This window comes from Hippoglossus stenolepis, chromosome 5 (assembly GCF_022539355.2).
Source record: "Hippoglossus stenolepis isolate QCI-W04-F060 chromosome 5, HSTE1.2, whole genome shotgun sequence".
Classification (NCBI taxonomy): Eukaryota; Metazoa; Chordata; class Actinopteri; order Pleuronectiformes; family Pleuronectidae; genus Hippoglossus; species Hippoglossus stenolepis.
Window position 1 is genome coordinate 18,531,077 of NC_061487.1, and position 22,848 is coordinate 18,553,924.

At 41.1% G+C, this 22,848-nt stretch overlaps 1 protein-coding gene across 8 annotated transcripts; it reads left to right on the forward strand.

Moving 5' to 3' along the window:
- The first annotated feature begins 450 nt into the window (after positions 1 to 450).
- On the forward strand, positions 451 to 21,933 carry ppfibp1b (PPFIA binding protein 1b). Of its 8 annotated transcripts, none has more exons than XM_035157939.2 (27): positions 452 to 991; positions 7,037 to 7,118; positions 7,695 to 7,900; positions 8,847 to 8,936; positions 9,071 to 9,184; positions 9,884 to 10,024; positions 10,432 to 10,524; positions 12,058 to 12,175; positions 12,354 to 12,398; positions 13,828 to 13,889; positions 13,990 to 14,074; positions 15,233 to 15,360; positions 15,855 to 15,952; positions 16,301 to 16,370; positions 16,565 to 16,739; positions 17,177 to 17,209; positions 17,813 to 17,954; positions 18,187 to 18,318; positions 18,492 to 18,642; positions 18,776 to 18,887; positions 19,093 to 19,181; positions 19,391 to 19,513; positions 19,603 to 19,728; positions 19,815 to 20,003; positions 20,327 to 20,491; positions 20,665 to 20,730; positions 20,830 to 21,933. In XM_035157939.2, the coding sequence occupies exons 2-27, from the start codon at positions 7,055 to 7,057 to the stop codon at positions 20,911 to 20,913; spliced, it is 2,901 nt and encodes a 966-aa protein (XP_035013830.1). In that variant the 5' UTR covers positions 452 to 991; positions 7,037 to 7,054; the 3' UTR covers positions 20,914 to 21,933. The 8 variants fall into 8 exon arrangements, with proteins under 8 accessions (XP_035013834.1, XP_035013835.1, XP_035013837.1 ...); XM_035157942.2 differs by having other exon boundaries at positions 453 to 991; positions 9,884 to 10,015; XM_035157940.2 differs by lacking the exon at positions 452 to 991 and adding an exon at positions 3,950 to 4,085.
- Positions 21,934 to 22,848: the final 915 nt, after the last annotated feature.

Consider the following 22,848-nt stretch of genomic DNA (forward strand, 5'->3'; position numbering starts at 1 on the left):
CTCATCAGACCTACTTATGTTGAAGTCTTTAAAAAAACAACAGAAAACTAGTTTATTCACACTGGCTTCTGTCTTACCAGGTCCTTTGGATTCATGCATTTTCATTCTCTTTCTGTTGTATGTTCTCCGCTGCTTTTATTTCATATATTTACTGTGTATTACTATTTTCTGGTGTCATCTAATTTATGTGAGGCACTTTGTGACTATGGTTTGAGACAGGAAATATTAAATTAATGTCACATCCCTAATTACCTTCTTTAAAGTTATGTCTTCTAGAAAGAATTGTCCTTTTACTTAAACAAAACATTAAAACTACGTAAACCTGTATTTGACTATTTTTGCATTTTAGTGCAAGTAGTTTGCTTGTTCCACCCCTGACACCTACAGACCACCAGGGGTCGCTTGTGCTCGTTGGAGACTGACACGCTGGCACCTCCCAGACTTTGAGGAATTCTGGTGCTTTCGAGTTTCAGGAAAAACTTGATAAATCTCCAGCGTTTTCTCTTAACACGGTCGTTGTGCATCGGAAGCGACTGATGTGTTTTGTTCATTCTGGTTGTGTTACAGACAAACAAAGAGTTGTTGTTGTTGTTTTTTTAAAGTAGTACTCCGTGTCTCGTTCGTTGTTGTTGAGATTAACGGTGATTTAGTTTTTTTCTATCTGGTAGAAAAACTCTCGTGTCCCATCGTTGTCGTGCTCCGGTGAACGCGCCACGACTCCGGTCATATAAAAGCAGCCGCTCCGGGATCCGGGCCCAGTCCAGGCGGCGGCAGGGCGGGATTTTCCAGCGGTGACGTCCCGAAGTTTTTCCAGCAAAGCCCCCGTCACTCCCCGACATCATGGCGTAGCGATGTGGACGGACCGGGGGGTAGCGTAGCACTGGCGGGCACCGAGCAGTCGACGAACCGGACACTGCGGAGTTGGTTTTTAAAACCGGGAAAACGAGGCAAACTAACGGAAACATCCCACATTTCTTCGAGCGGAGCTGCGGTGAGTGACTCTGTCGTGATTGTTTCCACTAACTCGGGTTCGGGAGTCGAAGCGAACAAAGCTGCTGCGGCTCCCGGGGACGTGGACTGAGCGTGTGTCCACTTTTTAAATAGTTTTATTTGTTCCCACACAACGTTGGGTTGTGTTGACGGTCCTCCCCGCGGTGCTGGGTCCTGACGGGATGCCTTCAGGGACCGGGAGGGGGAGGCTGCCATCATCTCCAACAAGTTACCGGTAGTTAAATCCCCGCGTGGGAGTCACTTTTTTAAAACACTTTGCACGGTAAGAAAAGCTGCTGTCAACTTGTATTCAGACTTAACTTCTTGATAAAAGTTTAATGTTGAAGTTAATAGTCTAACAACCTCGTATGATCGCAGATCAGTCAAACGTTAGCTCCACACACTGAGGCTCGTTCTTCCCACAGCCCGAGGCTACTTCTTTTTACACTTCATCCGGTTTGATCTGAGCTGGACAAGGAAACTGTTTCTCTGATTTCTCTCTGGATAATTTCAATCAAATTCCTCCTCTCCCCCCATTTTCCTTCACCCCAGCTACCGGTCGAGGCACTTGTCTGCCCACCCTGGTTCTGGTTCTGCTACAAGTCCTCGCTTGTTGTTGGACAGTTTGGGTTTTTCTATAATATTGTTAACTCTCAATCTTACTATGTAAACTGCCGTGAGATGGTGCGTGTGGGTGCTGTACAAATAACATGAATCAATAGCAATGTAATTACTGTTTGTAAGTGTTTTTTGTTCTTTCTCTGTAATAAGAGTTTAAAACCTCCACATCCACCCAGGAGCAGGAATCTGTCTTCAGGAAATATCCCTGTGACATTCATCAGGAAAGTTAGTGTAATCCACCAATATGAGATTCTCATCATGATTTTAATATTTGGACATGTTGTCCAGCTCTTTGTTTGATGTTGCGTTTAGGTGCTGTTCTCCCAACTTGAGTAGAAACACACTGTAAAACTAAGTGAGCTAGTTTAGTGTTTTAGTGTCTGGAGATTTCTTTCTTTTTTCCACGTGTGAAATTTGATCAGCTGTTATATTGTCCTCCTGTTGACCTCTTAAAAGTTTACTCTCCCCTTTCTCCAAATGGTTTCCAAAACAACAGTGTTGTCTGCAATCCAGGGACCAGACTCAAGTTAATGACCCTGTAGAAGTACTCACTATATATCAGTTAAATGGTTGTTTCTGTTTGTTTTGTGCAGTTGAGACTTGACGAGCTCTTGAGGTGTGGAATTTGAAGATGTCTCGCTGTGTCATTTAACTCTGGGGGATTCCTCAACAAGGTTAATTATTGTTCAGATTTGAGGGAAAACCCCTGTTCCTTAGATTGCAGCAAAAAAATGCAAGGAATTTATATTAGCGGTGTGATAATAAAGGTTGAAGCTGACCTGCAAACCTGCATCAAGTAGACTTAGTGTTATACACAGCAAAACAACTGTGTAAACCTTCAGCTGTTAACATTACCCGACCCGCTGCAACACAGGTGCACTATTCAGCGTTTTTCATTGCTCTTTGCATTAAAGTTCAACATCACGTAAAGGTGCACGCAGGGCAGTTGTGAGTAATGTGAAAAGAATGTGTGCTGCTGTCCAACATAAACGGTTTTTATTTGATCTTTTGCACGTGTACAGGCAGAACAAGATTCTTGGATGATTTTATCACACGGAGGCTCTTTAACTCAAAAACTCAATTTCCATCTTTTGTTCAGTGTCTTTACGTTGCATCACCCACATGTGCCTCTTAATTTTTAGTTCCAGTGTGTCTAAAGATTGAGAAAATGTGGAGATTCACAATCATCATATTCCTGTTCGTTGTTGTGTACCTTTTTAAAATTAGTGATGGTGTATTCTGCCTGCTTTCCCAGGTTGGAAATAGCTGCAGGTTATTCCAGAGCGGTGACCTGCAGGCAGCTGATGAATGCCTCCACTGTGTCCGTGAATCACTGGACACGCAGCCCCATGGCTTCATTTCATGCACCCTTAAACTGGGAGACAATAACATTAGCCCTGTCACGAGATTAAACCGTAGCAGGCATTGTGCCCCTAATACAATTATCATAAGCATCCTGTGTCGGACACACCACTGTGGCCGGGGCCAGAATACACCCACAGAAGCTACTCTTAGGCGTTCCCTGGGGTTTTCAGTGAGAATAGAGCATTCACTGTGTGAGGTAAAACAGGATGAGGTATGTAAGCCAGAATTAGGCTTTTTCATTCATGGAAACTTTGCGTGAAGGTAAACACTAAGTCCAGGTCTGCATGATTCAAAACACGGAAAGTGTCATTATGCGGTGGGGCTTGGACCATCCTCCTCATATCCACAGAAACTGTCACGGATTTATCTTTGTAATCTGGATAAAAATAGCTAAAGGAAAGTGCTGCATGACTTATGTCTGAATTGTAAATTCCTGTCTCCCCAGGTCATTTTACCACCAGTGTAACCAGTCTCCATGCAGGTTGTTAAAGCCAGATGCACGACTGCTGTAAACACTTTTTCCACTCGGAGACAAGTGGCTCTGGGTCTTCTATTTTGTTTTCCATTTCATGTGTGTGTGCGAGAGCCCTCTCTGTGCAGTGTCCAGCGAGGATGGGTTACGTAGGATCTCTCTGCCTGAAGGGACCGAAGCTGATGGATCTGAAAAGCCATTATAGCGGTCCACTCTCCCCCTTGTGCTCATTATTCTCTGCATGTCTCCATGAATTATATGCCTGTTTTCACCAAAGGGCAAGATGGCTTTCTGAATGTTTTTTTCCTCTGGTTTTGTTCTGTGGCTCTTCGGGTCTGGAGACAGGCTGCAGGCAGGCAGGTGCTGTAGTGTTGTGCAGACTGTAGCTTTGCTTTGTGTATTTTTTTTTCTTTTTTTTTCTGTCTTTTGTCTGCCCCTTGTCCTACAGTCAAAATACCCTGATACCACGAACAATAGGCCTCTGTATGTGTCCTCTGGTTGGTGTAAGTGGTTCTTCTAGAAGGGCAGACAGTGACACTTTGTTTTTGAGAGTGATGCTCGCTTGTTGGGATTCTTGAGATGTCTCCTTTGATAGTAGTCTTGTACAGATGGATACTTCAGGGCCGAGCCAACACAGGTACAGATCTCGTCATCCTCGATTCTTCAAAACACAATAGAGCTGAAAATGTTAGTCAAAAAGTCGATTGATAGAAAATCAATCTGCAACTATAATTGATTAATAATCTCAAACTTCTTTGAAGGACGATGTCAAGCATTTACTGGTACCAGCTGCTCACACGTGATCATTAGTTGCTCTTCTTTGAAATATAATAGTTAAGTACGTTTTCCACCATTGTTTGAACAGTTTATTTTTTTTAGTAAAGACCGTGTAGGTGAAATCCCCTTCTCTCCTGGCTCTACAGCTCTCTTTTGTTTACCTTTGATTCCCCAACCATGGAGGCATCCCAGCTCCTGACACGGTGCACTGCTCTGTAATTAGGTGTTATTTGTGCTGGACTCCTCTGTGAGCACTTCTACTGCTTCACCCAGGGCACAGACAGGGTCTTAACACCGACTGACACATGGACAGCAGGTTTTCCGAGCAGCATGTCTGGTCTTGGCCGGTGTGTTTGAGGTATGCTTTCTAAAAGCCATGTGTTAACCGTACCCATATTTGCCTTTCTCGTGTAAGAGAAAATCTGACTCAGTTTTTTTTTTAAGGGGGTTGCCTTCCAGGCTTATGCTCCAATTTGAGTCATCACAATCCAAGCTCTGTAAAGACTGGAGTTCTGCTGTTGACTCTAGAGGAGTGAGTTGGATGTAGTTGGGCCTCTTCCCTTCTCTTTTTCCAATTTTGTTGACTAATCAGTTAACAGAAAAATAACAAGCGACCATTCATTTCTCAAAGTAAGTCTTCAAGCAAGTTGCTTATTGTTTCTTAATTTAATGATTCTTCTCAATTGGGGATTGTTATTTTTCACAGTCTTGACATTTCATGGAAATGATTAATCAATGGATTGAGAAAATACCAGATATTCAACAAAGAAGGTAACTGTACATCTCAGTCCTAATTTTCTCTTCAAAGAATGTTTGTGCTCAATAAATTGCGTCGGTGTGTTTGGAGAAATTGAGTTCACATTTTTCTTGTTCTCCTTCTGCCTCTGTCTAACGTTACATGTCTTTCTGACAAGATGTCACTGATGTGCTACTGCTGATCGTAGGTATTTCACAATTCAGTGAACATGACATTTTCTTTAAATGTCACCTTTTTGAAATGACTCAGTTGATTTTGTACATTTTACCCAAGTTGGAAATAATTGTTCTGTGTACTGTTGGGCCTTTTTTAAATGTCATGGTATATATCTGCTTTTCCCATTTGTTTGAGAAATGGGACAGACATTTACTTTAGGCAGCCGGAGAGAAGTATTTTTACCCACATTCAGAAACCACTGAGCAGTTTATTACGGAGCTGACTGGTGGCCTGCTGGTTCCTCTCATCTCTCCACAGCCTACTGTGTGTTGTGACGATTCTTATGTTTTAGTGCATGCTTATTTTACACATAACGGAAAATGTGACCACAGGAATGCTGAAATAACAGTGTATGGTCTGTGGGTGGTTTTTACAAAGTTTGAAAATGGTCCTATGTCCCAGTGTTGGCCACTCCCAGGATGGGAGGCAGCTGATTAAAGGAAAAGGTGTGTGTGTGTGTTCTAGGTTTTATTCATGGCCAAAACACAAGTTCCCATTATGTAAATCATTAAATATTAAGGTGAAGAAACGTTTAAGTTGAGGGTTAGGTTTACATTAAGGTTACCACATGGGTTAGGGTAAGTTGTTAAAGCTGGAGTCTCGAGCAAATGGTACAAACATGGAATGGGGGGCCGTAGATGTTCTTCCGTTTTGCAGCCTGTGAAGTTAGTCACAGCGCCGAATCAACATCAGGGTGAAAGGGACAACCATTGTGTTACACCTCACACCTCTGTTTCTGAAATGCCATGTTATGTAAAGTCACACACAGTGGCGCCAATATGCCAGCCTGTTGGGTTCAGTGTAAACAAGAAGCAGAGATATAATGAGGAGTCATCTTAATGATAATAAAGCTGGATCTTTATCCTTTTTAAAAGGAGCGTGGAGAACTGTGTTTGTGTGTTGATGTGCACGTGTGTGTGTGTGTGTGTGTGTGTGTGTGTGTGTGTGTGTGTTTGTGTGTGTGTGTGTGTGCGTGTTGTGTGTTGTGTGTGTGTGTTGTGTCTTTTGATTAAACACCCACAGAGAAAGGAACTGCTGTGCTGTTTTGGCAGATGTCCAACACTGGGACACTAAAATGTGTCTCTACTGAGCTCCAAACAAAAGTCCAGTGTCCCATTGGCAGGACATTCATTGTGCCGATATTAAACGTAAATGGCCTGATTGATATTCTGAAATACATTATTCATCAGCCTTACCGGGACAGAATTTACATAAGATAGAACAACTCAGCAGCGCACGTACCCTGGTTATCATGTAACCATTTAGATGGATGGCCTTTTCTTACGGATCACTCAGCTTATCCTTTTTTTAAACAGACCGTCTCACAAACATGCTGTTATACCGGACGCAGTCCTTTTTTAGACATGGAGGGTTGCTTAGGACGTACTGCAGTTGTAGTCTAATTCCTGGGTGGGGACCTTTTTGTAATGACACGCTTAACACCAACATCACTGCACTTTGAAGCCTAGAAAGCTAAACACTGGTCACAGGTTTGCAGGATTAGTCCTCTTCCTACACTGTTGATAGTTACATCCCAGGCACACAGGGACTTGTTGTTCCATAGACTAAACTATTATCAGTGCATCACACTACTGGGTTTGTAGTCACAATAAAGAAGAATGTTTTGATTTTAAAATCCTTCATGTCCCTGCACACGTTCTAAAGTGCAAAGCGTTTGATCAAGTTTTTTTTATAAATCAAATGTAATTTCAATGCACTGCTTAAGCTGGTTTTTAATTATAGGGCATTTTTGTCAATCATATCAATGAAGTTTTCATAATGACTAAAACAGAGTGGCTGTTTTATGTTTTTAATTAAGTTTTATTGTCTCCTTCCAGATTTATCAGTGATTGAAGATGATGGCTGATGCCAGCGACATGTTGGCAGCGGCCCTGGAGCAGATGGATGGCATTATAGCAGGTAACGTTCTCTGACAGCTCTAAGCATCAGCATAACATTTCAATCAGGCAGTTGCATGTAAATCAGTTTATTTATATCAGTTCATTTAAAGCTGAAAACAACAACGCTTCTGATGTGTAACTCTGAGGCTGAGTAAATGGTGATAAAAGATACTTTGCTGTTTTTTCATGGTTTGACATTTAAATAGTAGTCACGTGACCTCCTCTGGATGTGCGAGTGCAGCAGTCTCTGTGTCCTCATTTAGAATATGTGGCTCTAAGCCACGTTCTCCCATGTTGCACTGTTACATTCGTTACACCAACTTATATTTTATATCAATGGAGCACCCTAACATCATTTTCCACAAGGGCCTTAAAAACATGTGGCTTCCGAGGATCAGATGTCAAACCATGACCCTTGTTTGGCACAATGAATATTTACAATTTGCCTTAATCACTATGAGAACCTGAGCTACATAATGGTCCATTCTCTTCTTTTTAAATAAGAACACAGTGAAGTATGAGACGGTGCATCTGTCTTTCTTTTAATTCAAGCTCCTCCTAATATTATATTTTCTTCTGTTGTGCTCCACCTCAGGTTCCAAGGCTCTGGACTACTCCAACGGCATGTTCGACTGCCAGTCGCCCACCTCCCCTTTCATGGGCAGCCTGCGGGCGCTTCACCTTCTGGAAGACCTGAGAAGCGTCCTGGAGATGATGGACACAGAGGAAAGGGAGAATCTGCGCTGCCAGATCCCCGACTCCACAGCCGACAGTCTGGTCGAGTGGCTCCATGGTCAACTGGTGAGGAGCTCACATGTCAAAGATATTTACATGTGACTCATAACATTTGTAAAATAACAGTGCTAGTGTCATTGACTATATTTAGTATGAAACTGGCACCACGAAAATGCACATTTTGCATATCACATCAATATTTCTTCTGTTGTCCTCTGTGTAGCCTCAGGGCAGATTTCACATTATTAATCTAGACTTAAAAGGTGTAAAAGATAGGACTCGTGTTGCTTTGAACATCTTGAAAGTGGCTCCAGTGCTGATAATATTAGCTCTTTTTAAAGTTATTTTGAGATTTGCTCTTTATTACACATTTGATATGATTGAATGAAGAAACCCTTGATGTTAGAAAGGTTGTGTAAACGGGGGAGGAAGTTTTGTCTGAGATAATGGAACAGGATGTGCTCCAAACAAGCTTTACCACATCTGGATTGCTGCTTGATAAGCTCACTGTGCGTTTCATTAAAACAGACAAACGTTGGCAAACAAACCTGTGTCTAAGAAAAAAAACGACTTGTTTGCTAAGCGAAAACAAGACTGTCCCTTTCTACACAGTTTCCTGGGAATGCACCATTAAATGCTGGTATTGTCAATGCCACAGCCAGTGTGCTGCAAGAAGGACGCCAGCCGCTTGGGAACCAGAGTGCTGTTTTGGAGAGTGATGGGCTGTAGGCCAGATAAATGACTGAGATTTTGTGTAATGCTGTAACTCACTCTGTGTACAGCAGAGTGAATGTGAGCTTTCTTCTCAGCCATGTAAGGTTTTGTTTGAGCAGAGTAAAGCAGTGTAACATGTCACACTTTGATACGAAACATTTAATCTGAGATCATTTCACTGAAAGCTTTTTAAAAACCGCAGAAGGAATTAAGTCATCGGCGCAATTTCCCCATGTCTGAACTTAAAATCATCTCTTATGGTTCTTTGTTTAATCCACGTTTCCCTCTGTCCCTGCAGTCCAATGGACATGTCTCTCTGGGTAATGGTGACCACTACCAGGAAAGGCTTTCCCGACTTGAAAGCGATAAGGAGTCTCTGGTGCTTCAGGTACCAATCGAGCAATATTAACCAGTTTTAACAAAGTCAAAGGAACTCAAATCTCACGTTTCTACTTTTACAACACAGACCTATTTAATGTCAGTTAAAAAAACTAAAATGAGTAATGGCATGGTTCCATGCAGGTGAGTGTGCTGACAGACCAGGTGGAAGCTCAGGGAGAGAAGATTCGGGATCTGGACTTATGTTTGGAGGAGCACAGGGAGAAACTCAACGCCACTGAGGAGATGCTGCAACAGGTGTGTGTGTCTGTGTGCATGCATGTATTTTATATATAATGCAGTTCAGGAGTCACCCAGTTGGGAAAGCTTTGCACGGGTGTGGATTGGACAGTGACTTTAAGCTGGAAGATGTGAGTTCTTTTCCTCTTATCACTTACTGGTGTTTGCTGTCGGCTATTAATATCATGTTGGCAACTTTCCATGTCTTCCTTTAGCTCAAAGCACTGAGCCATTGTATTTTTGTTCATCATTATACTGTCAACAAGACCAAACACAATGCTTTAGTGACCTTTGGACATGTTATCATCACCTTCACTCATAATGCTATTAAATATATAGCACCATTTATATATAAATATTTACATAAACAACCCATATTTCCGGTATGATGTGTGCTGCCAATAATGAGAACATGGAAGCTTTGTGGTCGGCTGTGACTCAGGAGGAAGAGCGAGTCGTCCACAACCAGAAGAGTCTGGTTTTAATCCCCTGCCTCCGGGCTGCCCAACAAAGTGTCCTTGGGAAAGGCACTAAACCCCAACAGTGTAAATGATGTGTGATGGATAAAGTACTCCATATAAAAGCGCTGTATAAATATGTGTGTGATTGTACCTTTTAGTGTACATTACTTTGAGACTACAAGGGCAATATAAATGGAGTCTATTTCACAATTTTTTTTTTTTATATATATATAACAATCTTTATTTATCATTGTAGGAGCTTCTGTGCAGAAGTTCTCTGGAGACCCAGAAGCATGAGCTGATCTCTGAAGTGTCCAACCTGAAGCTGAGGCTCAATAGCATTGACAAGGACAGAGTGAACTTTGATGACAGATTTAGGGACAGTGAGGTATGTGAGGTAATTTGTAGACTAAGTTCACACACACACACAACACTCATTCATGTTGTCTTACACCTGTGTGGGAGAGGGACGTCTGATTTTTACTGTCGGTCTCAAAGCAGCTGCAAAACATTAGAAAAATAAACTTTAACATTCACCCGACTAACCAAGAGAAATACGCCTGCTGTGCTAGTTGCTATTAAAGATGAATAATTATAGATGTTGCTGGACTTTATTTGAAGTCGGGTCAAAAGCATTTAATGTGATAAGATGTGGGGGGGTACTGCTCCCAGATAAACCATGCAGAAAACTTCATGATATTGTTAAGCAGCTCCTCCGCAGAGGAACAAATATAACTCTAGGGTGTATCCAGTCATTAACCTATTTCACCATCTTTCTGTGATATGCACTTTCTCTTCTTTCAGGATTTGATTCTTGAAATTAACGAACTGCGGTACAGGTTGACAGACATGGAGAGTGAAAAACTACTTTTCGAAAAGAAACTTAAATCAACAAAGGTGAGTTTCTTAGTGTTCATATAAAAACTATTCAAGGCTAACGTTGTATTCTTTCCTGGTTGTTTATTTATCTCCCGTAGCTGTCGTCTCAAGCGTAACAAACTTCCTCTGTAGTGTGGCTGGGCCAGTTAAGAGAGAAAATCATTCATACCACCATGTTGTCCCCCCTGAATTACTGTATCTATTGTGTGTTCATTCAAAAACATCTTATCAACATCATTGTCTGCTTCTGATAACTGCTCCCAGTATGATTTTATTAATGACGTGTTCCTGTTCACAGAATCCAGTGACTGTTTTGAAGGCACTGTATTAAGTTGTATATGATTGAGATGACTCCATTTGATCTGTAGGATCCCTTGTTCACTGGATATGAGTTGTTATTATTTGCATGTTTTATCTTGGATGAAACTTAAAGGGGAAGACTTTTGCAGTAGCCATTTACTTTTGACTGTCGATCACCAATGTCCATTTTGAAATGTACTTTTTACTCTAAATATCTTGGTTTGAAACCCAGGTATTCTACCTTCTTGACCACTTTAATCTTTCACTTCCTGCACCCCTGTCTCTTCCTCCTTCCTTGGTTTGTCTCTCTACTGCTTAGTTGCTAATGGCCAAGCTTTCTAGCCTGAAAATCAAAATGGGCCAGATGCAGTATGAGAAACAGAGGAAGGAGCACAAACTCCAGGCTATGAAGGTTGGCTTTTCTCAGGATGACTGTCGTGCTTGCCATATGATTATGGTTTTGACCTCTCCCTTTGGCTCCTGTTCTGTTTTAATTTTTGAGGAGGAAAATCCTGAAATCTGCTTTGCAGTAGTTTTTTTTTCACCCTTTTAGGCAGAATGATGTCATGTTGCATGCCAAAGTGTCCTCGGCAAGAACCTGAACCCTAAACAGCTGAACTGTCAGTGTGTGAAGTATGTGTGGTCGATAAAGTGCTGCATATAGAAGCACTGTATGAATGAGTGTGTGAATGAAACTTTTAGTGGACAGCGCTTTGAGTGGTCATGACTAGAAAAACTCTGTAGAAATTTTATTTTTGGCAAAGAATGAAATAACTTGATTTACTAAACTGTGCCATACAGTTGAATGAATAGTAAAGTACAGTGAGCTCCTTTTGATTCTTCTTTAACAAAACACCAGTTTAATCAGATTTATGTTTTCAAGATGAAAGCTATACCTTAATTTTGCTTTTTCCCAAAAAACTTTTCTGTATTTGTATCCCTCTTTTCACTCATCCTACTAATTTCCTTCATTCAAATCTCTTTACAATCTAATTAGTCTCCATGCTTGATTCCTGTTCCGGTCACTTAACCTTGTATTTTTTATTTTATTTATATAATTGTTCCTGTATATGTCATTACCTCAGCCCACCCAACCATAAGTGCTTTCCCTGCACCTCACACACACAGCAGAGCAGGTGTGGCCTGCGTGTTTGTACACCACGTCATCATCTGTGAATCCTTGTGTTGTGGTTTGTTTGTAGTGGTGCGGTGGTGGAGGAAATGTCCTGACTGTTCTCTTCTGTTGAACAGGAGGAGCTCGCCATACTGAGAAGGCAGCTGGAGGGCAGAGACGGAGAGATGAGGAGAATGCAGGATGAGACGGGCTTCAAAGCCATGGCCTTGAGCAGTGCAGATCTCTCAGACAGAGGTGGGAGTGTTCATTGAATCACAAGCCTGTCTGAAAACAAACACGCATGATGATTAACCTCACATATTCAACTTAATGTTAATATGATTGAGTGGTCGTTTCTGTGTATACGTAGCAAAGCAGAAGACCGAATCCTCAACCAACCAGTGTTTGTTTCATAATTCTTTGTCCTGTTTAGTGTCTCATCCAGATGAAACTCTTAGAAAGAGGCTGAAAGAGAAACGTAAGGGGGGTTTTATGTTTGTGTTTATCATTGCACTTAATTACTGCACCCATCTCAACCCCTGTTTGCATGAACGAGCATGAGCCATGTGAACTCTGCTTGTCCATTATAACCCATCAGAGTGCTAATACCCGAGCATAGAGCACCACACCTCCTGTGACACTTTTATTTTTTGTCATTTTGAGCTGAACGAATTCAAGGTCATCCAAAAGCCATTGTGTGTTATCGGTGTGTTTTTGGTGTCCACCCTGGAACAGCAACAAGGAATGTCTGCTTCTCTGTTTTCAATGGGAATGAGGAATGAACTGTTTGTCATAACTATTCAGGCTGCTCACTCATCCTCCCTCCTCATGTCCTCCAATAATAATCATCTGTCCCATCCTCCTCTGTACTGCTCACACCATCAACCAGTGTGTGCTCTGCTAACCTTTTGATGTTGTCATGTGCAGTGCTGTGTGACAGGATCTTTGTTAATCAGTGTTGTCTTCATGTCTGCACCTTGCCCCATCAGTGATCCTTCACCCAAGTAGAGCAATTTTGTTTTTCCCTCAGTGCACACATTCCCTCCCTAAGAACGGCCCTGATATTAACCTGCATTAACAGGTAGATGTCAATCCTCAGTATTTGGGAATATGAAACTCGGGAGGATGGCAGCACAACAGTCTGTCAATGTGGCCCAGGACGCATTTACGTTCACACTGCTAAACGAATGTGGGCACATGCGTCCATTTTCAGTTAATAATTATCATAACCAAAAGAATTCACAACATCAATATTATCAAAACATCCATAGAAAGTTTGAGAAATGATTAATAATAGTCTGTCAATTAAAACTTTTAGAATTCCACATTGTGTGTTATATCTCATTCTAGGCAAATGTAATCTGCTCAGAATACTAAGGAAAATACTAGCAGGAATAAAAAACATAGCTCGACCAATTTTCCCTTAAATGTGTTAAAATGTTACATTTATTTGTATTAGAAGCATCAAATTTAACTGAAATTTAATTTGGTCCGTTATAGTTTCACGTATAGATAGAAACGTAGAAGAGGAGGTTGTATACAGCACATTAGTTTCTTTTTATCTGGTTGTAAATGAAACTTTCATTCCCAACTCACTGAATGTGGAGGGTCTACTGCTGATTCAGCTTTGTGGCAAAGTGTGCGTTCTGAAAAGTGAAAATGCTCTACAGGCGTGAAATATGTCTACCTGCTCACACAAGGATGTTTAAAAGATTCTTGGAAAAAAACAAAGAAAGTGGCTGTGATGTTACTGGAATCACTGTCAGGAATGTTCCAGCCAGTTTGGTCTGAATCTTGCAGTTTCACCCTGTGTGTTCAGGCTTTTTATGCATCTCCACTTCTCACCCTCCTCAAACACTGTGAGCACAACTGTTCTTCGTCTGTAATCCCTGTTTCCCCCTGAATAGATGTGGAAGTGCAGAGAATGAAAAAGGCAGTTGAATCATTGATGGCAGCCAATGAAGAGAAGGTACATTTGAAAAGTTTGTCACTTGCTAACAAATCAGTTGATTCAACTCCTCCTGAACACTTGTCCTCATTGTGCGTTTAAATTGTTTTCGTCTTTGCAGGATCGTAAGATTGAGGAACTAAAACAGTCGCTGTTACGGTACAAGAAAGTTCAAGACATGGTGATGTCAGTGCAGGGGAAGAAAGGTGAGACTCAGTAGATGAATGATAAAATGTAAAGGTTCGGTTTGTAAGATTTAGGTGAAAGGGATCCAGAAATTTAATATAAAATAATCCTAGTGATGTTTTCACTTGTGTGTTTCACCTAAATTGTACGAATTGTTGTTTTCTTTACCCCAGAATGGGCCTTTTTTATATTTAAATACTTTATATCAGGAGCAGGTCCTCTCTACGGAGGCCGCCATGTTTTTTTACAGTAGCCCAGAATGGACACACTAAACACCTTTTGAGTTTTTATGACAACTGACTACTACAACATTAGGTCCTCCTTCATGTTTGGAGGGGGAGGGTGAGGTGTCAGCTGAAACATGCAACTTTACCACTAGATGTCACAAAATCCTACACACTGACCCTTTTAATGTTGGTGACTAAAGTAGGTCAGCTGCACAAGCAATATGTTTAATTTTGATAGGTTTACGTTTTACCACAGATCGAATGTATGTTAAATTACTCTCAGCAAGTTTTCAAAGTATATCATAGGTTTTAGACTGATTTCCAATTTTAAGACAAGTGGCCTTATTTGTCATATGAAAGCCATCATTGATTTTCCTCAGGGATCTAGTGCTCTTTTTAATTTTTCCTAAAATTTATGACAAATCTGTGGTTTAGAGTATGGAAAATTTGAAAACTGCCATTGTTATCAAATACATCAGCTGTCAAACAACAACCCCTTTTATCTATTTCCTTGTTTTCCTATGGGCGTATTTGTATTTCTCTGAGCTGGCTGTTTGCTGTTACACTGGTTTATATAACGCTACTTTGTGTTAGGATGGATACAGAAACCCAGTATTAAACAGGTCCCAGAGCTAAATTGTGAAAGACCATCTTATGAGCACTGACATTATCAGCTGGGCTCTTGTTAATGAAGAAATTAAGAAAATATATATATATTTATTATTACTACATAAAGTTTTCTTGAATATTTAATCTCATTTGTCTATGATCCATTTTTCCCTTTACCCAATCCAAAAGAGCGGGATCTCTCTGTCAGAGACTGTTTAACCTGTTTCTGTTGCTCTGAGTTCTGGGATGGTTGATGAATGCCAAATAAAACAGCAGATTCTTATTTTACAAGTCAAAGCATTCAGTAATTTCAGTTGTCTCTTATTTGTTTCTCCTCTCCAGACAAAACCAAAGAGAACGAGTATGGTGGTGATGCTTCACTTGCGTTCTTAAACATCCCCATGTCTTTTGAACCAGAAAGGCATGAAGTTACAGATGTTCAGCAGCTGAAAAGGATGAGTCCGGATGAGGTTTGTACAGAATCAAATGATGTAGTGTGACTATCGCAAGTCAGGGGTTAAAGTAAATTCGAATGGTTTACAGCACAACATTTTAACAACATGTTTGTATTGAAATATCATTTATTTTTAATTTACATTCTCAAAAATGTAGAAAGTGATTAAGACATTTAACAAACAGTTATTGGAAACCTTAAACTATTATAGTGGTGTTTTCTTCCTGATTTAGTGCTGGTTGTTAATTGGTTATCGTTCTGTACCTTTCCTGCCCTCGAGCTGCTTCACAACGCATAAAACTCTAAAGTGGTCAGAAAAACATCATTAACTCCGGTAAAGTTCACACTTGTGATACGAGCGTTGAAGGGCTCGAGGTCCAATTAATGAAATAACATCTCCTGTCAGTCCAGTAGTCGTGTGTGTTGATTTCTACTATCGTGTTTTAAGACTTTGAGCTCTAAGTAGCCTAATTTCGCCCGTCCTCTTTTCTCATTCTGCTCTGTGCTCAGCTGGAAAGTCTAAATGGATTGAGTGAAGAGTCTTCACCTGCACCGAGCCCCTCAGACCCAGAACGAGTGTCTGAGTCCTCACCAACAGACATGGAGCGGTAAAATATGAAACGCACTGCACCCACTCCAATTCTATGCTTTACTTTACTCAGTAAATACTGAACATCATAACTTTAACACTACTCATAACCATATATGAATAAATGAAATACCCAATGTGTAGCAGCACATTACACACGTCTGTCTATAGGCTGCAGTCGTACGAGGTTTGAGGAGCTGTAACAGTTTCCCTCTATAATTAACACATGAGAACAATGTGTGTAACAGCAGTTCATGTCCTGTATCACCACACTGCTGTTTCTAATGACCATGTTACACACGTTTACTATCTCAGCTTCTCTGACATGAATGAAGTGTTTATTGGTGGGTGTGGTTTCTCATTTCAGTAACCAAGATACCACAAAGACGAGCAGCCAGGAACAGCTGGATAAGAGCGATAAGGGCAATAATGAAAAGGTAAAACCAAAAAAAGTTATATGTGGAAAGAAGTCCTTCTTGAAAAAAAAAAAATTGTATATAATTGTATTTCAGACAAATGTTCATATATTATAATTTAATCAAATTAGCCAACTCTATTAGAGTTTTCTACTTAATACTAAATATGTGTAAACACTGATGCTGTATGTGAGTAATGTTTTTCCTTCTTTCAGAGCCCAAGTGAGGAAAACGGTAAGATGAGTGAAAAGCCACCTTTGAGTCCCTCGGCCACTTTGCCCGCCACCACAGAGGACGACAGCTTTGGCTCGAGAAAAGCTCGTACATCTTTTGGAAAAGGTTTCTTCAAGATCCGCGGTGGCAAAAAGTCCGGCAGCACTCCCAACCTTGGTAAGATCATTGCATATAACTTGGCAATTGTGTGTGTGCACAGTGACTTAGCCCACATAGTTTACTGTGTGTTACGTGAAGTGAGCTGTGGAGCTGACTGGATGTTTATGACACAGTGAGATTTTCTTGAAGATCTTTCCTTTTACCCAGAACCACTTTTTATTTTCTCAAGCCACACCCATGGTGTACACTTTATGGACCATAATTTGCAGCCCACACAACCTGTGGGCCCCATTTAATTATGGAAGTCTGTTTCTGTGCTGTCGTGTGCCCTTCGTCCTGTGCATTTGTTTTTGTGTGTGTGTGTGAACTGTACATGTCTGTTTTTTTCCACCTTCCCAATCCTGTTGTCATTTCAATTATATCTGCCCTCTTGTCTTGTTCTTTCTCTGTTGGACCCTGTCGTGTGTTGTGTGTGTGCTTTGTAACACATGAAGACCGCAGCCGGAGTGCGAGTGCGCCTATGCTAGGTACAGTATTGACCTTGGGTCATTGTAGCGTTGCAGTAGTTTTCCAAGCAAAGGAAACTACTGAGTATCTCCTGCGTGGTTGTACGTCTTTGCCTTTTCTAAAATCATTCATCAACTGACATCTTTTTATCATATCACGTTTCAGTAGCTGCAGCACTTTAACAACCACACCCCTGTCACTACCCACTGTTGCACACATGTTGACTGTCCAACATTCAGGCAGTCTATTGTGTATGTTGGTTTGCCTGCATGTATTTGTTTACACTCTGTTTTCTTCGTAAATGCAAATTCAAGTTGCGAAACCCAGATTATCACCCATAAAGGTATATTTGGATCTTGAATACCCAAACTAAAAATCTAAAACAAAACGACTAATTTCTTTTATACCTAATGAAATAAAAGGTTATTATTCCAGACTCAGTCAGACATAACCTAATGCATGTACTGTTTACTATACGGGACATTTCTTTAATGCCCATCGCCCTGACCTTTCAGTCTGTTTAGGAGTGTTTTCTGGCCCAGTGCAGCGGCTCTGTCTCCACTGATCTGTGTATGTTTCCCACACGGATGCTGATGGTGTTCTGTTGGAATTTGTTTGTGTAGCTGAAACAGAGGGACAGGGCACCGACCATCTGGATCTGGCCGGGCTGCCACAGAGGTCTGCTAACAGTGACAGTACCAACACGCTCCCTACGACCCCAGAAGGCAAAAAAAAATCCAAAGGCATAATGAAACTATTTGGAAAGTGAGTAAAAAATGATGTGAAGATCTCAACCGCTTAATTTTAAGTAACTCACTACTAATCTACTCATTACTAAGTCATAAAAGAGACTTATATGGATGTAGATGTAATTCTTTAATATCAGCTAGAAATGTATAAAAGTGTGCAGATACGATCCTTTATTAGTCCTACTGCTGTCTGACTATGGATTTAGTTTAATTTGTGTTTTTAATATTAACACTGACATCTTTTTCAGGTTAAAAAGAAGTCAGTCTACCACATTCACCCTGGATGACAACTTACAGGAGGGTGAGTTCAAGCGGGGTGGTGTGCGAGCCACAGCGGGACCCAGACTGGGTTGGTCACGTGATCTCCAGCAAGTCAACAAGTGAGTCTGTGCATTCAGCCTGAATAATAAGACTCGGAATGTGGTTTCTTTGTTTTCAATCTGCTGTACAATGAAATATAGAGCTCATACAGGGACGATGGACAAAGCAGCCTGTCAGGATAACAAAGCATGTAATATCTCACAATTTAAACTTAATTCTGTGTCTTTCTCAGTGAGGTTGATGCTCCCTTTGCACGCTGGTCAAAGGATCAGGTGTGCAACTGGCTGCAGGACCAGGGTCTGGGTCTTTACGTGAACATGGCTCGTGTTTGGATCTCCTCTGGACAGACGCTGCTACAGGCCTCACAACATGACCTGGAGAGGGTGAGACCAGGCAGAATAATTTAATAAGTTTACCAAAGCTGGCAGGCAAAGTATTCTTGTTGTTGTTGGACCGTGCTGTGTAGAAGCACCCTGGGGTGCATAGTCCTCACTTGTCTACTTGTGGGTGTTTCAGGAGCTGGGCATCAAACACCCGCTGCACAGAAAGAAGCTGCAGCTGGCTCTGCAGGCCCTCGGCTCAGAGGAGGAAGACAATAAGGGAAAGCTGGACTACAACTGGGTGACAAGTGAGGAATCGCTGCTTTGATGTAGATTATATCACCACCTACTGGCCCGACATGCTTGTTTGAATGTTTCTAGTTGTTTTGTGATCTTGTCTGGATGGGGTTTCTTTTTTAAACGGAGGGGAACGTATCTGCACTCGTGTAGACAAGGGATTAGACTGTCCTGACTTCTGTCTGACGAAGCTTTCTCCATTGCTCCTTCTCTCAGGGTGGCTGGATGACATTGGTCTGCCTCAGTATAAGACCCAGTTTGATGAGGGGAGAGTGGACGGCCGCATGCTGCACTACATGACAGTGGTGAGTGTTGGCAAGAGACGCTTCCTCCACAGACCCTGCAGATAAGTGGCTCTGACAACTCCAATGCCACTTCTCATTAGATTTATTACACAGAGTCTGAGCTTCAGTGGAGACAGTCTCACCCTCTGTGATACTTGTGACAAAAATGAAGCCTCTGGTTATTTAATGATACACTCACTGTATCACTGACGTCTTGCCTTGTTCCTCAGGATGACCTGCTTTCTCTGAAGGTGGGAAGCGTCCTGCATCACCTCAGCATCAAGAGAGCTATTCAAGTGCTCCGACTCAACAACTACGAGCCCAACTGCTTGCGTCGTCGTCCGTCTGATGAGGTTTTAGCAGCGTGCTCTAATAATAGCTACATTCAACTATACTGTTAGTTTCGATGTATTCATCTCTTTTCTCCACTTTCTGCCTGTAGAACAACATCTCTCCCGCAGAGATTTCACAGTGGACCAACCACAGGGTGATGGAGTGGCTGCGCTCTGTGGATCTCGCTGAATACGCTCCCAACCTGAGAGGCAGTGGTGTGCACGGTGGCCTGATGGTAAGGGAGTCGGTTGTTCTGTTTTAATTAGATTACAGACTCTCCTCAAATATCCACAACTCCTCATACACTGCCCCTCTCCTCAGGTTCTGGAGCCGCGGTACAACGTGGAGACCATGGCGCTGCTGCTGAACATCCCCCCGAACAAGACTCTGCTGCGTCGCCACCTCGCCACACATTTCAACCTGCTCATTGGCTCCGAGGCCCAGCAGCTCAAACAGGAGTGTCTTGAAAACCCAGACTACACTCTGCTTACTGCCACCACCAAGGTCAAGGTACTACATGCGATACTGAGGATACTGCTCATCCTCCAGTCCTGCTTGTATCTGGACTACACAGAAAGGAAAACATTTTAAATATCAGTAAAACCTCCAAGAAAACTCTCGACATTTTATATTTTCATTCATCATTTAATCACAGACAATAAGAAAAAATAGGACATTACAATAAATGAAAGAAATGGGTAACATTACCGGTATACTACAAAAGTGCAGTGAGGAATATCAAATATTTGAAATGTACTCTGCTCTTAAAAAACTACAGTAAAAGTAGCTAAATAAGATGTGTATTTGTCTTCTCTCTCTTTTCCTCATACCAGCCGAAGAAGCTGTCGTTTGGTAGCTTTGGCAATCTGAGGAAGAAGAAGCAGGAGGACAGTGAGGAGTACGTGTGTCCGATGGATGTGGAGATGCCAAAGGGACGAAGCTTCCAGAAGGGCTACGAGCTCCAAATCTACGAGGACGACCTCGACAGGCTCGAACAGGCGAGTAAACTCAATCATGTTCTCATATTATTAAAAAAACATATTTACTAAAAGCACACAATTGTTCTTTGTTCTGTGTGTTTTCACCAGTGTTCCTTGGAAGTGTCTGGTTTTTATTATCTACTGTGAGTGTCAGGTTTTTTTTTTTTAAAGCTGCTTCTCTTTATTCTCAGATGGAGGACTCTGAGGGAACTGTGAGACAGATTGGAGCTTTCTCCGAGGAAATTCAAAACCTGACGGTGAGAATCTACAGTTCTCGTTCACGTCATTATATATATATGTTTTAGTTTATTGTGGCTGTGAAGTAAAAACATTTTGTTTGTCCTTGGTTTTACCAGAGCATGCTGAAAGACGATGAATTCTTCAAAGTGGTTTCGAATTCACCGAACCTCAGTGTAACAGACGAGGACTCCAACGCATGAGGCCGTCGGCCCCGCGAGACCTGGTCCTGCTGTGAATGAAACTCTGTGCCAACCCTCTCCAGCCACACAAAGGCCCAACAACGCTCCCACATTTCATTTTAGTGTTACATTCAGAGATGAGCCAAAAGTATTAGTGTATTTCTATTTTTTCAGTTTTTAGATAATGGATTTGTTAAACGTAGAGACCAGTCGCCCACTATGACTCCTGAACTTTGTCTCCATTACTGTCGTGTGATGATGGAGGGAACATTTGGGGCAACACCACTGCTTGCCTGCCAGCTGGTTTCTGGAGATATTTTGTACTCGGTTATGTGCTGGCTTCTTTGTTTTTATGACGGAACTAAAGTGTCAACCAGCAGAAAGATGACTTCTAGAATATGCACATATAGATTTAATATATGTCTTCTAAATTTCTGACTGTAGAAATTTTGGGAAAAAGAGGTGAACTTAATAGAAGTAATATGCTGAGTAGATTTTCCCCGTTTTTTGACATTAGTAATGATTCTGAAACAGCTGCTATGTTTTCTACCGAACTAAAACCTGCTAATTAATAAATAATTGTCTTATAAAGTTTCCTCCTCTGGAGACTTGACAGGTTTTCACTCAACAGTAATACTCTGCATGCATTTGCACCGATACATATCATATTGTACAAATGAATATCATTGCATGGTATTAAAATCCATCACATTTATACACAGGTTTGTTGTTTATTCTATTAGAACCACAAACTGATTTTAAAGGAAACCTGTTGGCTCACAGTTATTTTTGGAAAAAGTCCTATTGTGACGTAAGATATTGTCTCAAAGTAATAATGTTGTAAAGGTCATACCTAAGAACATAAATTGTGTGGGGTTATTTTTGTTTTTTGTACGTTTAGATCAAGATTAGGATAAATAAAGGTATTTAAATCAATTGGGCTTTTCCTCATTATCAAATCCAGTTATGAATGAGCACAGTGGGAGATGTGGGAAAGTTTGTTTGTCCTACAGAACAAGGCCATTAAAGAATTAAGCAGCCCGTATATGTCTGGATTCTTTACTACACACACTATATACGACATAATTATCAGGTCTAATACTAGTATTTAAATCATTGCTCTGTCTTGATAATGTTTGGAGAAATCTGCATAAAACAACCTCCAGGTCAAGGGGGAGGGCAGAATAGTAAATAACTTTTTTTTTTAACAGAAAAATGTGAGTTATTTACCTTTTTAGAGGAGTGTTCAGTCTTTTTATTGCCTTCCCACCTCGACAGACATAAACCTACACGTGGTGTCGCCATCCTTTTTGAAATTTTAAGTTTTTGAAGTGTAAACGATGGAAACCACGTCTGTTCTGACTCATCTCATCTGGAGAGGTTTCATCCAGTCAACATGAGTGGACAGACAAAACAGCTCAAACACAATGTTGACTCCTACTTTCTGTCCACTATAAAAAGTTTGTGTCCCGTCATTATATGGACCATTCTTTATGAGGGTGGTTGTATATGAAGCCTGTTCAAGGGGCAAAGATCTTCTCTTGGAACTCTTGCCTCCAAGTTCCCAGTTGTCCAGGAACATGGAGCATGTGAACACAATTTAATAATATTAATACAGCTCTTCAAAATAAGATGATATAGACCTATGCTAAATTAAATACTAATTATAAATGTGGACATGTTAGATTAAAGTCCCATATACTGGATTATATAAGAAACACACACATAGCCATGCCAGAGATCAACAATAAATAAGTTATCCACATCCTGCAAACAAATGTCTTGGATGATAAAATGTAAACAATATACAAATAAATGTATGTTTATGTTTATGAATGCAGTCCAAGTTGTGAACACTGCCTTTTAGAATTTGGAGAAATGCCTGGAATCATTTGAGAAGAACTGTATCCTTATGACAAAGCGCCCTCTGGTGTCTGTTAAATTGAAACGAGTGGA

Coding starts and splice junctions, on each gene's coding strand:
- ppfibp1b (XM_035157939.2), top strand. CDS start 7,055: ATGATGGCTGATGCCAGCGACATGTTGGCAGCGGCCCTGGAGCAGATG. Junction 9,185..9,883: donor CTGAGGAGATGCTGCAACAG/GTGTGTGTGTCT, acceptor TTATCATTGTAG/GAGCTTCTGTGCAGAAGTTC. Junction 15,361..15,854: donor AAAGGATGAGTCCGGATGAG/GTTTGTACAGAA, acceptor CTCTGTGCTCAG/CTGGAAAGTCTAAATGGATT.